The sequence below is a fragment of the Salvelinus namaycush genome, chromosome 5 (genome assembly GCF_016432855.1).
Source record: "Salvelinus namaycush isolate Seneca chromosome 5, SaNama_1.0, whole genome shotgun sequence".
Lineage (NCBI taxonomy): Eukaryota > Metazoa > Chordata > Actinopteri > Salmoniformes > Salmonidae > Salvelinus > Salvelinus namaycush.
The window spans coordinates 18,629,116-18,648,176 of record NC_052311.1 but is presented as its reverse complement, the minus strand read 5'-3'; the positions used below and the strand labels follow the sequence as shown (position 1 = coordinate 18,648,176).

General features: G+C 41.0%; 1 protein-coding gene across 2 annotated transcripts in view; it reads left to right on the top strand.

The window, feature by feature from the left end:
- LOC120048023 (LIM domain-binding protein 2-like) overlaps positions 1 to 14,393 on the top strand; it is a 106,771-nt gene extending 92,378 nt beyond the window's left edge. The window contains exons 7-9 of one of the 2 annotated variants that reach the window (XM_038993694.1): positions 737 to 790; positions 2,296 to 2,426; positions 12,889 to 14,393. In XM_038993694.1, coding sequence (XP_038849622.1) covers positions 737 to 790; positions 2,296 to 2,426; positions 12,889 to 13,119 — 416 coding nt within the window. In that variant the 3' untranslated portion in view covers positions 13,120 to 14,393. Of the gene's footprint in view, positions 1 to 736; positions 791 to 2,295; positions 2,433 to 12,888 lie in introns of both variants that reach the window. The other variant, XM_038993693.1, reaches the window with a different exon arrangement.
- Positions 14,394 to 19,061: the final 4,668 nt, after the last annotated feature.

Below are 19,061 nucleotides of genomic sequence, written 5' to 3'. Positions count from 1 at the left end.
GTTTTTGCTTTGTCATTATGGTGTATTTTGTGTAGATTGATGAGGATTTAAAAAAAAAAATAGATTTTAGAATAAGGCTGTAACGTAACATGTGGGAAAAGTCAAGAGGTCTGAATACTTTCCGAATGCACTGTATGTTCTTCAGTTATGTTATCTTTTCAGATAAATTATACGTCGCTGGTTGCCTTTGAATACTAAAGCATCTCCCTTGGTGTGATTAGTATAAGAAATGTATTTCGTTTTCAGACATCTTTTTGAAGATCACAGAAATGTTGTTTTCCCACACTGACATTCAGAGGAATAACATTCTCTCTTACAAACACTTGGTGAAAATAGCTAAATCCATAATGTATGTACATCAGAAACAGATATAAGTACTGCTAAGATCTCTACTTAACCTATCTTATTACTTTACACAAGAATAATGATCAAGGATATACCCTTTATTTTATTTAATATTTTATTCATAAATTCATGAAATGTGTGGCTCATAATTAGAAAAAAAAATATTTTCATAATTGTACACCTTAGAAATAATGTTTTTCAAAATATTAGTCAACAGTAATAATATTTAGACAATATATTTGTCTGTGCATTGCAGTGAATGTACAGCTATCTTTTCTCTTACATTCTCTCTGTTGTAATTTCTGCTCTCTCTCTCTCTCTCTCTGATATTTAATTACTTAAAATAATGAATCACTTCAATAAACAAAACTCATTTTGATTCTGGTTTCAGCTGGACATCCACAGAATTTCAAAACGGAAATATTCCCCACAAATCACAAAAAAGGTACCTTTTCTGTCTTCCTGTAGTTTTCAATAGAGAGAGAAGTAGTCTAGGAGATTGTATTTTATTCTCTCTCTGAACAGAATGCCATGAAATACATTGTTGTGTACTTTTTGTCATGAATGCTCAACAACCGCCTAAAGACGAAATTAGATGACTGCATGTCACATTCAGTATTTCATGCTAAGTCACTATGAAATTCTAAATCCTTGACCTAAAATGTTTGCTAAGACACCACACTGTGCATCACCGCTTCATATGGTGACGCAAACAAACAAACAATCTGACTCATGAAGACAAATCACAGCAATACAAATATATAATAATAAATTACAAATATAGATACAGTAAGATAAAAGATGATGTTATCTCTCACAGTAGTGTAGTTTTATAAAAGATGGTGTTATCTCTCACAGTAGTGTAGTTTTATAAAAGATGGTGTTATCTTACAGTAGAGTAGTTTTATAAAAGATGGTGTTATCTCTCACAGTAGTGTAGTTTTATAAAAGATGGCGTTATCTTACAGTAGAGTAGTTTTATAAAAGATGGTGTTATCTCTCACAGTAGAGTAGTTTTATAAAATATGGTGTTATCTCTCACAGTAGAGTAGTTTTATAAAAGATGGCGTTATCTCTCAGAGTAGAGTAGTTTTATAAAAGGTGTGTAACGTATACGCTGGGAGTCAGGAAGCAGGTGCAGAAATTGAGTTTAATAAAGAAACGATACAGATAAACAAACATGAGAAGCGTCCAGAACGTGAGAGAAAACAAAACCAATACTGCCTGAAGACAGAGGATACTGAGGGCTAAATAAAGAGGAAGTAATCAAGTAAATGATGAAGTCCAGGTGTGCATAGCGATGGGGAGCAGGTGTGCGTAATGATGGTTGCCAGGTATGCGTAATGTGGGTTGCCAGGACCGGTGGTTAGTAGACCGGCGACGTCGAGCGCAGGAGAGAGGGAACGGGAGTAGGCGTGACAAGGTGGTGTTATCTCTCACAGTAGTGTAGTTTTATAAAAGATGGTGTTATCTCTCACAGTAGTGTAGTTTTATAAAAGATGGTGTTATCTCTCACAGTAGAGTCATTTTATAAAAGATGGTGTTATCTCTCACAGTAGTGTAGTTTTAAGTTGAGCAGGCTTTTGAGAACTGTACAACATCAAGGTCCTTAAGGCATTCACATTAAGTCAAGCAGCACGTTCTATTGTTGAGCATTTATACAAATGAAACATGGGATCTTTCCAACTAGTGCATGTCTTGGGAGATGTTAACGCCTTTTGATTTCACCTCTGATATTAACAAAGCATGGATCATTTTTTAGTTGTTGCGTGTTGTACGTATTGTGCGTGTGTATGTATGTCTGTCTGTCTGTCTGTCTGTGCATTCTTGCATGGGTGCGTGTGTGTGCATGTCAATATACACATATCTTCTTTATGAATTACCCCCACCTTGGTGTATGCATTATGTTGTCCGCCATGGCTCTTGTTTCCTTTGCTGGTCGTGCCAAAGCTGAGCCAACGAGACAGACGACGACGAAGAGGAGGAAAAGGAAGAACTCTGCCAGCAGTGCCAACAGCAGCGTGGGCAATGCCAACAGTAAGAAGAGAAGCCCTGCCAGCAACTTCAGCCTTTCCAGTCAGGTACCTGTAAGCATCAGATCTACTGGGTTTGGCCCACTCTTACATCACTATATACCTCTATACACCACTATACATTCTCTTACACCACTATACACCATCTTGTGCCTTCTTACAAGACGATACACCCCTATACACCCTCTTATACCTTCTTACACCACTATACACCCCTATACACCACTATACACCCCTTCTACACAGCTACTATAGACACGTAGGCAGGAAGGCATGTAATGAAACACAACAATTAATTTATAGGACTATCAATCTACCATCATAATATGTTTATGTTTATTTAAGTATTCATCTAGAATGATCCTCTCCTGTTGCTTCATACCTTCTGCTCTGGAGAGTGCTGTATCATCTGGCACTCCATGGCTCTAGTCTATCCCATGCATAGCATATTTTCTTCCTCAACATGTCAATACAATGGGGCCACTTGACACAGTTTGAGGTTAAACACCTACTTAAACCACTGAGTGTTACACCTCGCGCTTCACATCACCCCGGGGGATAAAGTGCTATTGCGCCTCAATTGTTTGGACAGGCTATAGTACTTTCTCACTATCACACCCTGGGTTTGCTGTATGGACTGTTAGGAGTCATACTGACTGCTTAGTACTGTAGTCACTTTGGATGGGGGGGGGGGGGGGGGGGGGTTAGGAGGGAGGGAGGCAGGGAGGGAGGGAGTGGGGAGGGAGACTGGGGAACTGTGAACCCTCTTTGTTTTGGGTTACGTTGTTCCTCACGGTGCCGCAGGTCATGCTTTTTAATTCCCAAGGCGTCTCTCTTTTTCTTTCTCTATGTATATATTTTTTATGTCTCTCTCTCTTTTTCTCTCTCACACCCACATAGACACACACCCACAAACACACAAACTCAAGCTCCCCCCTCTCTCTTGCTCTTTCTCGATCTCTCTCCCTCACTCTCCCTTTCTCACACACAAATAGACACACACCCTCGCCAACTCTAGCTACCTCTCACTCTCTTCTATCTCTTACTCAATCACTCGGACGCACACACACACACACACACACACACACACACACACACACACACACACACACACACACACACACACACACACACACACACACACACACACACAAATTGTTTTCTCAGTGGGAGGCTGTTTGGCTCTGTGCCATCACTCATTATCAGTATATCTGTATACACCCCCCTTCTCCTCTCCTTTCCTTCCCACACATAACCTCCTCTCCCTCCTCACCCCCCTTCCTTTCTTTAAGAACACACACTTCCTATGGCTAATGTTGACATTCGTCTTTAAGAGCAGTGGCGGTAACATGCTGGTTACATATGTTGCACGCCTGCTAGCTTTGTCTGAGAAGTTGTTCGTTCGTTGGCTGAGCACAGGCCCTACGTGAGCCCAATGACAATAAGGAGAGGACAAGGAGGAAAGGGAGGGAGTGGGTGAATGGGGGGCATAGAGAAAGGAGAGGGAGTGGGTTGTTGTGTTGTTCAACAGGGACCTCTACTGGTTGCTGGGGTGAAATGACATTGAAAACCATGTAGAGTGCTACTATGAAACCATGCAGAGTACTCCTATGTGTTTGCTGGGGGATTCATTGGGGACATTCAGATATAAATGGATTGTGTAGAACAGATATGGTTGTCTGTCAGGTAGAAAATGTGTGAACATGTGTGACTCAACATGTGTTGTTAGCTCTATTTGTTACGCTTCTATCTGTATCCCTCTGAACATTTCACCTCATAGGTCCTTACCTACACATTCTGTATTTGCAGATCTTAAGAGACTAGATAGGTTTATGCTGAAGGCTCAGCCCAGCCTTTCAATAGACATAGAGGAGCATCTACCATATTGCTTACACCTGTCCAGTTCCTTCAGATCTGCAAACACAGAAGAAGTAGGGGCAAGGGGAAGGGGGTTGTCTAATATCTCAAAAAGTATGCTAATACACTAACTTATGATCAGAAAAGGAACATTTGTAGCTGTCTTAACAGCCCATAGGCCCATTCAGGGATAACTGGCTAGCTAATGCTAAAGATAATGAGATGAGTAGATCAAACATTATTAATTAGATCACAATTAACACTCCCCCAATCCAAGTCTGACCACCCAAACTGGCCAGAGGTAGATTGACAACCACCCCCGCAGGAACAGATGGCGAATTCAAGGCTTGTTGGCAATCAGCACGTTTTGAGCTAATGACTTAATTAGCTATGCAAATTGACAAATCAGTGTGGATATTGTCATTTAGTCAAAAAGCTCACCTAAATTAATTAGTGTGATTAAGGCATAGTAGGGTGTAGAGGCGGTAGCTTGGGGGTTTGAGAGACGTTGCCCCCCCAATCCTGATCCTCTTTGGTTTGTGTGTGTGTGTGTGTGTGTGTGTGTGTGTGTGTGTGTGTGTGTGTGTGTGTGTGTGTGTGTGTGTGTGTGTGTGTGTGTGTGTGTGTGTGTGTGTGTGTGTGTGTGTGTGTGTGTGTCTGCGTGTGTGTGTGTCTGTCTGCGTGTGTCTGCGTGTGTGTGTGCGTGCGTGCGTGCGTGTTCATACATGTGCACACATCTGCACATCAGAGGAGGGTAGTGAGAACTACCATGCCACGCCACATCGACACACATGGGCAGTGAAGCATGTGTTTCATTTAACTGTGTGACTTCCTCCCGAGATGCAGTGAGAGGTTGTGGGCTGCTGAGGAGAAAGAGGGTTTAGCAGACCAGGGGAGATGAGATATACAACTCAACCTGCCTAGAACAACCAATACTATCCTAACATAGTCGATTTGATCACATAACTACTGGTAATCAATCATCTAACATTGCTTAAATTATTCAATTGCATCTCCTAGATACTCACTGTTAGTTTTATACCTGTTCCTATCAAAATAGAGATTTAGCATCACCCAATTCAATTCCCTCACATTGTGAATAAAGAATCAACCACAGAAAAAAACTCACTATGTTCTCATGTGACGTCAACGCTAGGGGTCATATCATAGAAATATGTCCGACATGATCACTATTGGGAAAGGGAACGGGGATACCTAGTCAGTTGCACAACTGAATGCATTCAAATGAAATACAGTGTCTTCCGAATTTAACCCAATCCCTCTGAATCGGAGAGGTGCGGGGGCTGCCTTAATCGAAGTCCACTTTATCGCCGGCCAGGGAGCAGTTGTTGTGCGGGTTAACTACCTTGCTCAAGGGCAAAACGGCAGATTTTTTCACCTTGCCACCTCGGGTTTTGAGCAAGTAACCTTACTGTCCCAAAGCTCTAACTGCTAGGCTACCTGCCTCCCAAATTGATTGGTCTGCGAGGGGCAGGAAGGGAAGGATAGTCCACTTCATAAGTGGGAGGGGGCTTCATTAGCTCAAAGTGCACCGACAGGGGTTGACCGTGTACATACGGGTTCACCGCCTTCACGGTGCTTCGCCATACACACCAGCCATACACACACTCCTTAAAATCTCACCATGCACCAAGTGTTATTGCAGGAGCAGCAGGGGTTGTTTCGAAACAAGGTAAACACACGGCCAAGGGTAATGCTCTGGGCTTTACCCCTTTGGTGAAACAACACACACATCATCAACATTTGAACCACACCAGTTTATGGATTATAAGGGTTATATGGGTTAGAAGGGTTAGAAGGGTTATATGGGTTAGAAGGGTTAGAATGGTCAGATAGATCAGATGGGTTAGACGGGTTAGATGGATAAGAAGGGTTAGATGGATTAGATGGATTAGAAGGGTTAGAATGGTCAGATGTGTTAGATAGATTAGAAGGGTTAGATGGGTTAGATGGATTAGAAGGGCTAGATGGATTAGAAGGGTTAGATGGATTAGAAGGGTTAGATGGATTAGATGGATTAAAAGGGTTAGATGGGTTAGATGGGTTAGAAGGGTTAGATGGATAAGGAGGGTTAGAATGATTAGAAGGGTTAGAATGATTAGAAGGGTTAGAAGGGTTAGAAGGGACAGATGGGTTAGACAGGTTAGAAGGGTTAGAGGGATTAGAAGGGTTAGATTGATTAGATGGATTAGATGGGTTAGATGGATTAGAATGGTCAGATGGGTTAGATAGATTAGATGGGTTAGATGGATTAGAAGGGTTAGAATGGTCAGATGGGTTAGATGGATTAGGAGGGTTCGAAGGGTTAGATGGATTAGAAGGGTTAGATGGATTCGAAGGGTTAGATGGATTAGAAGGGTTAGATGGGTTAGAAGGGTTAGAAGGGTTAGATGGGTTAGATGGGTTAGAAGGGTTAGATGGATTAGAAGGGTCAGATGGGTTAGATGGATAAGGAGGGTTGGAATGATTATAATGGTTAGATGGATTAGAAGGGTTAGATGGATTAGAAGGGTTAGATGGGTTAGAAGGGTTAGATGGATTAGAAGGGTTATAAGGGTTAGATGGATTAGATGGGTTAGAAAGGTTAGATGGATTAGAAGGGTCAGATGGGTCAGATGGGTTAGAAAGGTTAGAAGGGTTAGGGGGATTAGAAGGGTTAGATGGGTTAGATGGATTGGAAGCGTTAGATGGGTTAGATGGATTAGAAGGGTCAGATGGATTAGAAGGGTCAGATGGGTTAGAAGGGTTAGATGGATTAGAAGGGTTAGATGGGTTAGATGGATTAGAAGGGTCAGATGGATTAGAAGGGTCAAATGGGTTAGAAGGGTTAGATGGATTAGAAGGGTTAGATGGGTTAGATGGATTAGAAGGGTCAGATGGATTAGAAGGGTCAAATGGGTTAGAAGGGTTAGATGGATTAGAAGGGTTAGATGGGTTCGAAGGGTTAGATGGGTTAGAAGGGTTAGATGGATTAGAAGGGTTAGATGGATTAGATGGGTTAGATGGGTAAGATGGTTAGAAGGGTAAAATAGATTAGAAGGGTAAAATGGTTAGAAGGGTAAAATGGTTAGAAGGGTAAAATGGATTAGATGTGTTAGATGGGTTCGATGGATTAGAAGGGTTAGATGGGTTAAAAGGGTTAGATGGATTAGAAGGGTTAGATGGGTTAGATGTGTTAGAAGGGTCAGATGGATTAGAAGGGTCAAATGGGTTAGAAGGGTTAGATGGATTAGAAGGGTTAGATGGGTTAGAAGGGTTAGATGGATTAGATGGGTTAGATGGGTAAGATGGTTAGAAGGGTAAAATAGATTAGAAGGGTAAAATGGTTAGAAGGGTAAAATGGTTAGAAGGGTAAAATGGATTAGATGTGTTAGATGGGTTCGATGGATTAGAAGGGTTAGATGGGTTAAAAGGGTTAGATGGATTAGAAGGGTTAGATGGGTTAGATGTGTTAGAAGGGTTAGATGGATTAGAAGGGTCAGATGGGTTAGATGGATAAGGAGGGTTAGAATGATTAGAAGGGTTAGATGGATTAGAAGGGTTAGATGTGTTAGATGGATTAGAAGGGTTAGATGGATTAGAAGGGTCAGATGGGTTCGAAAGGTTAGAGGGATTAGAAGGGTTAGATGAGTTAGATGGATTAGACGAGTTAGATTGATTAGATGGATTAGATGGGTTCGATGGATTAGAAGGGTTAGAATGGTTAGATGGATTAGAAGGGTTAGATGGATTAGGAGGGTTATATGGGTTAGAAGGGTTAGATGGGTTAGAAGGGCTAGATGGATTAGAAGGGTTAGATGGATTAGATGGGTTAGATGGGTAAGATGGGTTAGAAGGGTAAAATAGATTAGAAGGGTAAAATGGTTAGAAGGGTAAAATGGTTAGAAGGGTAAAATGGATTAGATGTGTTAGATGGGTTCGATGGATTAGAAGGGTTAGATGGGTTAAAAGGGTTAGATGGATTAGAAGGGTTAGATGGGTTAGATGTGTTAGAAGGGTCAGATGGATTAGAAGGGTCAAATGGGTTAGAAGGGTTAGATGGATTAGAAGGGTTAGATGGGTTCGAAGGGTTAGATGGATTAGAAGGGTTAGATGGGTTAGAAGGGTTAGATGGATTAGATGGGTTAGATGGGTAAGATGGTTAGAAGGGTAAAATAGATTAGAAGGGTAAAATGGTTAGAAGGGTAAAATGGATTAGATGTGTTAGATGGGTTCGATGGATTAGAAGGGTTAGATGGGTTAAAAGGGTTAGATGGATTAGAAGGGTTAGATGGGTTAGAAGGGTTAGATGGATTAGAAGGGTCAGATGGGTTAGATGGATAAGGAGGGTTAGAATGATTAGAAGGGTTAGATGGATTAGAAGGGTTAGATGTGTTAGATGGATTAGAAGGGTTAGATGGATTAGAAGGGTCAGATGGGTTAGAAAGGTTAGAGGGATTAGAAGGGTTAGATGAGTTAGATGGATTAGACGGGTTAGATTGATTAGATGGATTAGATGGGTTCGATGGATTAGAAGGGTTAGAATGGTCAGATGGGTTAGATAGATTAGATGGGTTAGATGGATTAGGAGGGTTATATGGGTTAGAAGGGTTAGATGGGTTAGAAGGGCTAGATGGATTCGAAGGGTTAGATGGATTAGAAGGGTTAGATGGGTTAGATGGGTTAGAAGGGTTAGATGGATTAGAAGGGCCAGATGGGTTAGATGGATAAGGAAGGTTGGAATGATTATAAGGGTTAGATGGACTAGAAGGGTTAGATGGATTAGAAGGGTTAGAAGGGTAGATGGGTTAGATGGGTTAGAAGGGTTAGATGGATTAGAATGGTCAGATGGGTTAGATGGATTAGAAGGGTTAGATGGATTAGAAGCGTTAGATGGGTCAGATGAATTAGAAGGGTCAGATGGATTAGAAGGGTCAGATGGGTTAGAAGGGTCAGATGGGTTAGAAGGGTTAGATGGATTAGAAGGGTTAGATGGGTTAGAAGGGTTAGATGGATTAGAAGGGTTAGATGGGTTAGATGGATTAGAAGGGTTAGATGGATTAGAAGGGTTAGATGGGTTAGATGGGTTAGAAGGGTTAGATGGATTAGAAGGGTCAGATGGGTTAGAATGATTAGAAGGGTTAGATGGATTAGATGGATTAGAAGGGTCAGATGGGTTAGAAGGGTTAGATGGATTAGAAGGGTTAGATGGATTAGAAGGGTTAGATGGGTTAGATGGATTAGAAGGGTTAGATGGGTTAGATGGATTAGAATGGTTAGATGGATTAGAAGGGTTAGATGGATTAGAAGGGTTAGATGGATTAGAAGGGTTAGATGGATTAGAAGGGTAAAATAGATCAGATGGGTTAGAAGGGTAAAATGGTTAGAAGGGTTAGATGATTAGAAGGGTTAGATGATTAGAAGGGTTAGATGGGTTAAAAGGGTTAGATGGATTAGAAGGGTTAGAAGGGTAAAATGGTTAGAAGGGTAGAATGGATTAGATGGGTTAGAAGGGTAAGATGGTCAGAAGGGTAAAATGGATTAGATGGTCAGAAGGGTAGAATGGTAAAATGGGTTAGAAGGATTAGATGGGTTAGAAGGGTCAGATGATTAGAAGGGTTAGATGGGTTAGAAGGGTTAGATGGATTAGAAGGGTTAGATGGATTAGATGGGTTAGAAGGGTAAAATGGATTAGAAGGGTAAAATGGTTAGAAGGGTAAAATGGTTAGAAGGGTAAAATGGATTAGATGGGTTAGATGGTCAGAAGGGTAAGATGGTTAGAAGGGTAAAATGGGTTAGACGGATTAGAAGGGTCAGATGGTTAGAAGGGTTAGATGGATTAAACGGGTTAGAATGGTCAAATGGGTTAGAAGGGTTAGATGGGTTAGAAGGGTTAGATGGGTTAGAAGGGTTAAAAGGGTTAGATGGATTAGAAGGGTTAGAAGGGTAAAATGGTTAGAAGGGTAAAATGGTTAGAAGGGTAAAATGGTTAGATGGGTTAGATGGTTAGAAGGGTAAGATGGGTTACATGGTTAGAAGGGTATGATGGGTTAGAAGGATAAAATGGATTAGATGGGTTAGAAGGGTAAAATGGATTAGATGGGTTAGATGGTTAGAAGGGTAGTATGGTTAGAAGGGTTAGATGGATTAGATGGGTTAGAAGCCCATGAGTAGTTGTCATAGAGATGGATAGAGGACTCACTTGCCACAAAAGACTGTGATAGCATGGACAGTTTATGGGTTGTAGCATTATGTACTACAGTACCGATAATGATCTGTATAACATATCAGGTTTTATCCTAGGTTGGGATTCAATCCGATCCGCATTAGATCTGTATTATAGCTCCCTTGACATTTATTGGTAATTTCAGATTGAACCGACATCTGCAGCGTTAACCGTAAATACGATCTCCATGAACGTCGGGGAAAATGCCTTTAAAGTCTGCATTGTCAACTGTCTAGTGTGCTGTGCTATGAATTGAATCCCAGCCTTAGTAAATATGTTCTTGTAGCTATAACAGAATGGTGTCCCATCTCCTTACCAACATATGGTGTCAGAAGTTGGATCTGAACCCACGCTTCCATTCAGGATTAGAAGCTCAGGGGAAGGCTACTGGTCTTGATGAGACCAAATGTTCTCTAGTGTTTTTGCTTTTGGGCCTTCATTGCAGTGGTAGGAACTATCATCCATACAGATTAGAGTGGACACTTGTCAGTGGCCATAGTACAGCAATAAGCAGGAACAAAGACAGTTTTAAGCTTAATTTCAGTATGACCAATACACTTTGCATGTATAGTCATCGACAGTTATAATGAACGTCTAAAGGCTTTGACTTATGCTTTGACATGAACTGCGCTGAATGAATATTTCCATAGATTAAGAGTTAGTATAACCTGCATATCACACCATAAAACATATAAGATCAATACACAGTGCCAGTCAAAATTTTGGACACAACTCATTCAGTTTTTCTTTATTTTACTATTTTCTACATTGTAGAATAATAGTGAAGACATCAAAACTATGAAATAACACATGTGGAATCATGTAGTAACCAAAAAAGTGTTCAACAAATCAAAATATATTTAATATTTGAGATTTTTCAAAGTAGCCACCCTTTGCCTTGATGACAGCTTTGCACACTCTTGGCATTCTCTCAACAAGCTTCATGAGGTAGTCACCTGGAATGCAATCCAATTAACAGGTGTGCCTTGTTAAAAGTTAATTTGTGGAATTTCTTTCCTTCTTAATGCGTTTGAGCCAATAAGTTGTGTTGTGACAAGGTAAGAGTGGTAGACAGAAGATAGCCCAACTTGGTAAAAGACCAAATCCATATTATGGGAAGAACAGCTCAAATAAGCAAAGAGAAATGACAGTCCATCATTGCTTTAAGACATGAAGGTCAGTCAATACGGAACATTTCAAGAACTTTGAAAGTTTCTTCAAGTGCAGTCGCAAAACCCATCAAGCGCTATGATGAAGCTGCCTCTCATGGAGACCGCCACAGGAGGACCCAGAGTTACCCCTGCTACAGAGGATACGTTCATTAGAGTTAACTGCACCTCAGATTGCAGGCCAAATAAATGCTTCACAGAGTTCAAGTAACAGACACATCGCAACATCAACTGTTCAGAGGAGGCTGCGTGAATCAGGCCTTCATGGTCGAATTGCTTCAAAGAAACCACTACTAAAGGACACCAATAAGAAGAAGAGACTTGCTTGGGCCAAGAAACACGAGCAATGGACATTAGACCGTGGAAATCTGTCCTTTGGTCTGATGAGTCCAAATTTTAGATTTTTGGTTCCAACCGCCGTGTCTTTGTGAGACGCAGAGTAGGTGAACGGATGATCGCCGCATGTGTGGTTCCCACCATGAAGCATGGAGGAGGAGGTGTGATGGTGCTTTGCTGGTAACACTGTCTGTGATTTATTTAGAATTCAAGGCACACTTAACCAGTATGGCTACCACAGCACTCTGCAGCGATACGCCATCCCGCCTGGTTTATGCTTAGTGGGACCATCATTTGTTTTTCAACAGGACAATGACCCAAAGCACAGCTCCAGGCTGTGTTAGGGCTATTTGACCAAGGAGAGTGATGGAGTGCTGCATCAGATGACCTGGCTTCCACAATCACCCGACCTCAACCCAATTAAGATGGTTTGGGATGAGTTGGACTGCAGAGAGAAGGAAAAGCAGCCAACAAGTGCTGAGCATATGTGGGAACTCCTTCAAGACTGTTGGAAAAGTATTCCTCATGAAGCTGGTTGAGAGAATGCCAAGAGTGTGCAAAGCTGTCATCAAGGCAAAGGGTGGCTACTTTGAAAAATCTCAAATATTAAATATATTTTGATTTGTTGAACACTTTTTTGGTTACTCCATGATTCCATTTGCGTCATTTCATAGTGTTGATGTCTTCACTATTATTCTACAATGTAGAAAATAGTAAAAATAAAGAAAACCCCTTGAATGAGTTTGTGCTTCCAAACGTTTAACTGGTACTGTAGTACAATCAATATATTATCAATTCTACATATATTATCTCTCAGAATGTCATGCATTTCTCACACATGCAGCAATGTGTCATTCAACATTTCTGACCTCTGACCTTTAACCTGTCCTTAATGTCTGGCCCTTAACCTCTCTCCTTTCAGGACGTGATGGTGGTTGGTGAGCCCACCCTGATGGGCGGGGAGTTCGGGGACGAGGACGAGCGTCTGATCACACGTCTGGAGAACACGCAGTACGACGCCACCAACGGATTGGATGGCGAGGATGACTTCAACAGCTCGCCAGCGCTCGGCAACAACAGCCCGTGGGGCAGCAAGCCGCTCAACAACCAGGACAGCAAGGCCGAGAGCACAGCGCCGCAGTCGTCACAGTAGAACACACAGGGACCAAGGCCACCGAGAGCACAGTCAGTGCTCCAATCTTCATATGTCCGCTTAGCTGACATTTAACTTCAATGGTTGAATGTTACTATTTTGGACATATTCTAATGAGACCATGTTGCCCTCACAGTAAAACAAAGAGGGAAAATAATTATTAAAAAACTGTACCTATTTGGCACATTAGGGCGGCGCCCTCTAAAACCTCACATCGTACTGAATTGAACCCTGTTGGCAATTCTTTTCACGTCGTGGTCAACGGTGTCACTGTCACTCATCATGATCGATCATCTCCACCAAATATCAGAACAATTCTTCTCCGACTTCACTGTAACATCGAGGAGAGAGACAGAGAACTGACTAACATTGCACAGCAATATCCATACGAATAACACTGCTTTTTCACCTAAATACATACAGGTTGTATGCATTGCAATGATGACGTAAACAATACTGGGTTTTCTTTTTTCAATTTTTCCTAGAATTCCTCTGTTTGGATTTGGTGGGAATTCACAGTGTTAGGAGAGTTGGGATAGCTCTGGGAATGACACAATGCAGGTGTTCATAAGAATTGTCTTTCATGGACACCTTCTCAGTCCTTGAGCTTTAACTGTAGTGCGATTCTGTGGTTGTTGCCCTTTTGACCTTTGATTTGCAGGTTGCAACACCTCTGGGACAGTTGACAGGGGAGGTCAAAACAAAACATCAAAAACAAAATGGCTCCTTTAAGGACATCAGCCTCAATCAGAACTAACCGGCAAGGTTTATACTCAGCCCATATAGAGCCACCAAACTGCATCCGCGATGGCTGAGACGTCGCCATCTTGAGCTTTTGCCTTTTTATTGGAAATTAATTTGGCTGTTGGTTTGTTTACATTGTTGTTTTTTGTTGGATTTTCAATGAAAAGGAAAGTGACTCTGTTTCACCTTTAAGGACAGCCTCAAATGGGGAGACACGTGTTCCATGATTGCTTTTCCAGAATTACTGCATCAGCACCAATTGTTATTTCATGCAAACCTGTTTGATTGTGTTTGTAGTCTATTGGTGTTCTTTTGCTTCTCCCCAAAATACTTTACAATCATGTTTGTACTTTGCCAATCAGTAGGCCTTTCACATTTGGAATTTGTTCTTTCCCTTTAATGACCTACTCCCAAACTGATGTTTAAAGTTTTTTCCTGCATGATTTAATTTTGTTTGTTTGATATACAGTACCAGTCAAACGTTTGGACACACCTACTCATTCAAGGGTTTTTCTTTATTTTTTACTATTTCTACATTGTATAGTAATAGTGAAGATATCAAAACTATGAAATAACACATATGGAATCATGTAGTAACCAAAAAGTGTTAAACAAATCAAAATATATTTTATATTTGAGATTCTTCAAAGTAGCCCCCCTTTGCCTTGATGACAGCTTTGCACAGTCTTGACATTCTCTCAACCAGCTTCATGAGATAGTCACCTGGAATGCATTTCAATTAACAGGTGTGCCTTGTTAAAAGTTTTTAAAAAATGAATTTCTTTCCTTCTTAATGCGTTTGAGCAAATCAGTTGTGTTGTGACAAGGTAAGGGTGGTAGACAGAAGATAGTCATACTTGGTAAAAGACCAAATACATATTATGGGATGAACAGCTCAAATAAGCAAAGAGAAATGACAGGCCATTATTGCTTTAAGACATGAAGGTCAGTCAATACGGACAATTTCAAGAACTTTGAAAGTTTCTTCAAGTGCAGTCGCAAAAACCATCAAGCACTATGATGAAACTGGCTCTCATGAGGACCGCCACAGGAAAGGAAGACCCAGAGTTACCTCTGCTGCAGAGGATAAGTTCATTAGCGTTACCAGCCTCAGAAATTGCTGGCCAAATAAATGCTTCACAGAGCTCAAGTAACAGACACATCTCAACATCAACTGTTCAGAGGAGGCTGCGTGAATCAGGCCATGGTTGAATTGCTGCAAAGAACCCACTACTAAAGGACACCAATAAGAAGAAGAGACTTGCTTGGGCAAAGAAACACGAGTAATGGACATTGGACCAGTCGAAATCTGTCCTTTGGTCTGATGAGTCCAAATTTTAGATTTTAGGTTCGAACCGCTGTGTCTTTGTGAGACGCAGATTAGAACGGATGGCTATTTGACCAAGAAGGAGAGTGATGGAGAGCGGCATCAGATGACCTGGCTTCCACAATTCCACAACCCAATTGAGATGGTTTGGGATGAGTTGGACCACAGAGTAAATGAAAAGCAGCCAACAAGTGCTCAGCATATGTGGGAACTCCTTCAAGACTGTTGGAAAAGCGTTCCAGGTGAAGCTGGTTGAGAGAATACCAAGAGTGTGCAAAGCCGTCAAGGCAAAGGGTGGCTATTTGAAAAATGTAAAATCTATTTTGATTTGTTTAACACTTTTTTCGTTACTACATGATTCCATATGTGTTATTTAATAGTTTTGACGTCTTCGCTATTATTCTACAATGTAGAAAATAGTAAAAATAAAGAAAAATCCTTGAATGAGTAGGTGTGTCCAAACTTTTGACTGGTACTGTACTGTACAGTACAGGGAGGCAGGTAGCCTAGTGGTTAGAGCGTTGGGCCAGTAACCGAAAGCTTTCTGGATCGAATCCTCGAGCTGACAAGTTAAAAATCGGTCGTTCTGCCCCTGAACAAGGCAGTTAACCCACTGTTCCCTGGTAGGCCGTCATTGTAAATAAGAATTTGTTCTTAACTGACTTGCCTAGTTCAATAAAGGATAAATAAATACATACAGTATATTATGTACCTTTTTGTGACACAGCCATTTTATTCATCAGTGTGGGAACACTGTTACAAGGTTTCTAGCTCTGTTACATAGAGAATGATAGAGACCGTTTTACCAGGAGCAACGCCATTGAGGCCTTCCAGCTTCCTTCATTTTAAAGTAGTCAAAGTAGTCAACTAGGTAGGGATTTCTATGGGTTGTAGCCTCAATGGGTTGCTCATGCTGTCACAGATTCTATAATGGCACAGATATAAGGATGAGTCCTCTAACTAGCTCTGTGCTCTGTAAATTGAAGTGTGAACTACAATTTTATCCATTTAAGATTAGCCACCATTCTGAAACCATTTTGTACTATACATGGCAGCTGTTTCGACAAGCTTTTTTATTTTATGAGTTTCAAATTTCTATAGGGTATTTTGGATTCTGGTTGTCTGTCCGACCGATTTCTGCTGCTATAAGCAGCACATTTATTGTTTTGTTTATATTCAGTCATTTAATTAATGCAGAAATCATATCTTAAACAACATTTTAGTCTCATTGGAGTGATATTAAAGATATACTGAACAAAAATATAACAACAACATGTGAAGTGTTGTTCCCATGTTTCATGAGCTGAAACAAAAGATTTCAGAAATTTTCCATATGCACAAAAAGCTTATTTCTCTCCAATTTTGTCCACAAATTTGTTTACAACCTTATTAGTGAGCATTTCTCCTTTGCCAAGATAATACATCCACCTGACAGGTGTGGCATTTCAAGAAGCTGATTAAACAGCATGATCATTACACAGGTGCACCTTGTGTTGGAGAAAATGAAGGCCACAAAAATGTGTCACACAACCCAATGCCACAGATGTCTCAGGTTTTGAGGGAGTGTGCAATTGGCATGCTGACTGCAGGAATGTCCACCAGAGCTGTTGCCAGAGAATTGAATGTTCATTTCAGAACGTCCAACCGTCCTCACAACCGCAGACCACGTGTAACCACGCCAGCCCAGGACCTTCACATCCGGCTTCTTCACCTGCGGGATCATCTGAGACCAGCCACCCAGACAGCTGATGAAACTGAGGAGTATTTCTGTCTGTAATAAAGCCCTTTTGTGGGGGAAAACTCATTCGGATTGGATGGGCCTGGCTCCCCAGTGGGTGGCCCTATGCCTCCCAGGCCCACGCATGGCTGCGCCCCTGCCCAGTCATGTGAGATCTATAGATTAGGGTCTAATTAATTTATTTCAAAAATACTGATTTACTTATATGATCTGTAACTTAGTAAAATCGTTGAAATGGTTGCATGTTGCATACATTTTTTCGTTCAGTATACATAATTTGCAAATTATTGAGCAAAAACCAGCATACTCAAGGCCCTACAGAAATGCAGTTTTAAAACCCCTGCTTTAGTGTTACCAGTTGTTCTTTGACTATGATTCCCCCCTGATCTCCTCTAGTCTACTCTTCTGTTAGATTTTGTTTCTTAAAGGCAAGAAGACAACGTTTGAATCTTTTGTGTATTTATTTGTGCATTTGTAAGGAAGCTAACACATTTCGGGAATAGGTTTGAACCTGGTATTATTAGAACTCTGCACAATTTGTACATTATATCGCAGAGATGTTTTGTGTCATATATGATGTCTGGTATGTATGCTTTGCCATTATGTGTGCCAATAAACCGTGCTTAAAGATTGCTCCGATTGGGTTTCTGCAGAAATTGTATGGATTACTGTGCATTCTGTGTTCATGCATGTCTGTTTCTCCATTAATCTGTTTTCCTATACCTTTTTTCTAGTCTGTCTGTCCTCGTGTCTATCAATAGGTAGCCAATACGATATGATGTTACTACAGCGTAACTGTGCTGTATCCTAACGTATTTCCAATGTGACAGATTGATGGACAATAACCTATTTTATGACCAATTTCTAATGTGGCTAATGTCAGCCACCCCTTCTTAGATCCTTGATCAATATAATGAGTTATTTAGGGTCATGGGGTCAACTGGTTCATCAATCCATTTGTTTCTCTTTGAACAGGAATCAAGACAGAAATCAATCATTCAGGCATCAGTTACTAAAGGCAGCGAAGCAGCAGGATATCAAAGGTGCGTTCGTAAATTCACTATGCCTATCTACTCCGATTTCAGAGCACTCTCGTCTGTGTGCCAGAGCGCAGAATAACTGATGAATTTACTAATGCTCAACACCCGTTGAATATGACCGGTGACAGTAGACATAGGCAAAAAATAGTAATTCAATTATTCCCAGCTGCACAGTTACAGACACCAATGCTCTGGATAACATAAAAACTGCCTAACCAGCTCTGCTAGGGTGAGTAAAATGGTCAGAGTGAGGTGTTCTTTCATTTATGTCTGGAAGTAGCTAACAAGCTGGCTAACTTTAGCCAGTTAGCTTGGGTGCTTGACTACCGTTGTGAGGTCAGAACGCTCGGATCAACCCTACTCCTCGGCCAGAGAGTCCTGTGTGCGTGTAACAGTATAACTTTAAACCGTCCCCTCGCCCCGACACGGGCGCGAACCAGGGACCTTCTGCACACATCAACAACAGTCACCCACGAAGCGTCGTTACCCATCGCTCCACAAAGGGCAACACTACTAATAGGTTTCAGTGACGTAACTGATTGAAACGCTACTAGCGCGTACCCGCTAACTAGCTAGCCATTTCACATCCATTACATGCGCTCTGAACGAGCGAAATGCTCTGAATTTACAAATGGACAATCTGACAATGTTCTGAATTTACAAACGCCCAGAGCACACTGAGTGCAGGCTGGCACTCCAGAGGGAATTTATGAACGCACCCCAAGTGTGAACTATTTGGATGGATCTTTGTCGCCATCTTGAGGTTTTGAAAGAACATTGATTATCCAAATAGAATATTCCTATTTGGTTTGACAGTCACATCAATATGTTATTATTCCCATTGATTGAATATTAAATTAATTTCAATTTAATTTCAATTTAATTTCAATTGTCACCTTATTTTTTTTGCAAAAGCCTATGATTATGTGATACTTATTTTGGATAAGGCAAAATATTACAAATCACATACCTGTTGTACATATATGTGGTGAATTTTGTGGGTCTATAATCGGTGTGGATAATGTTTGTTTGATAAATATTTATATGTTTGTATATTTTATGAATCAATCCCTGCGTGAGAATGTGATGACGT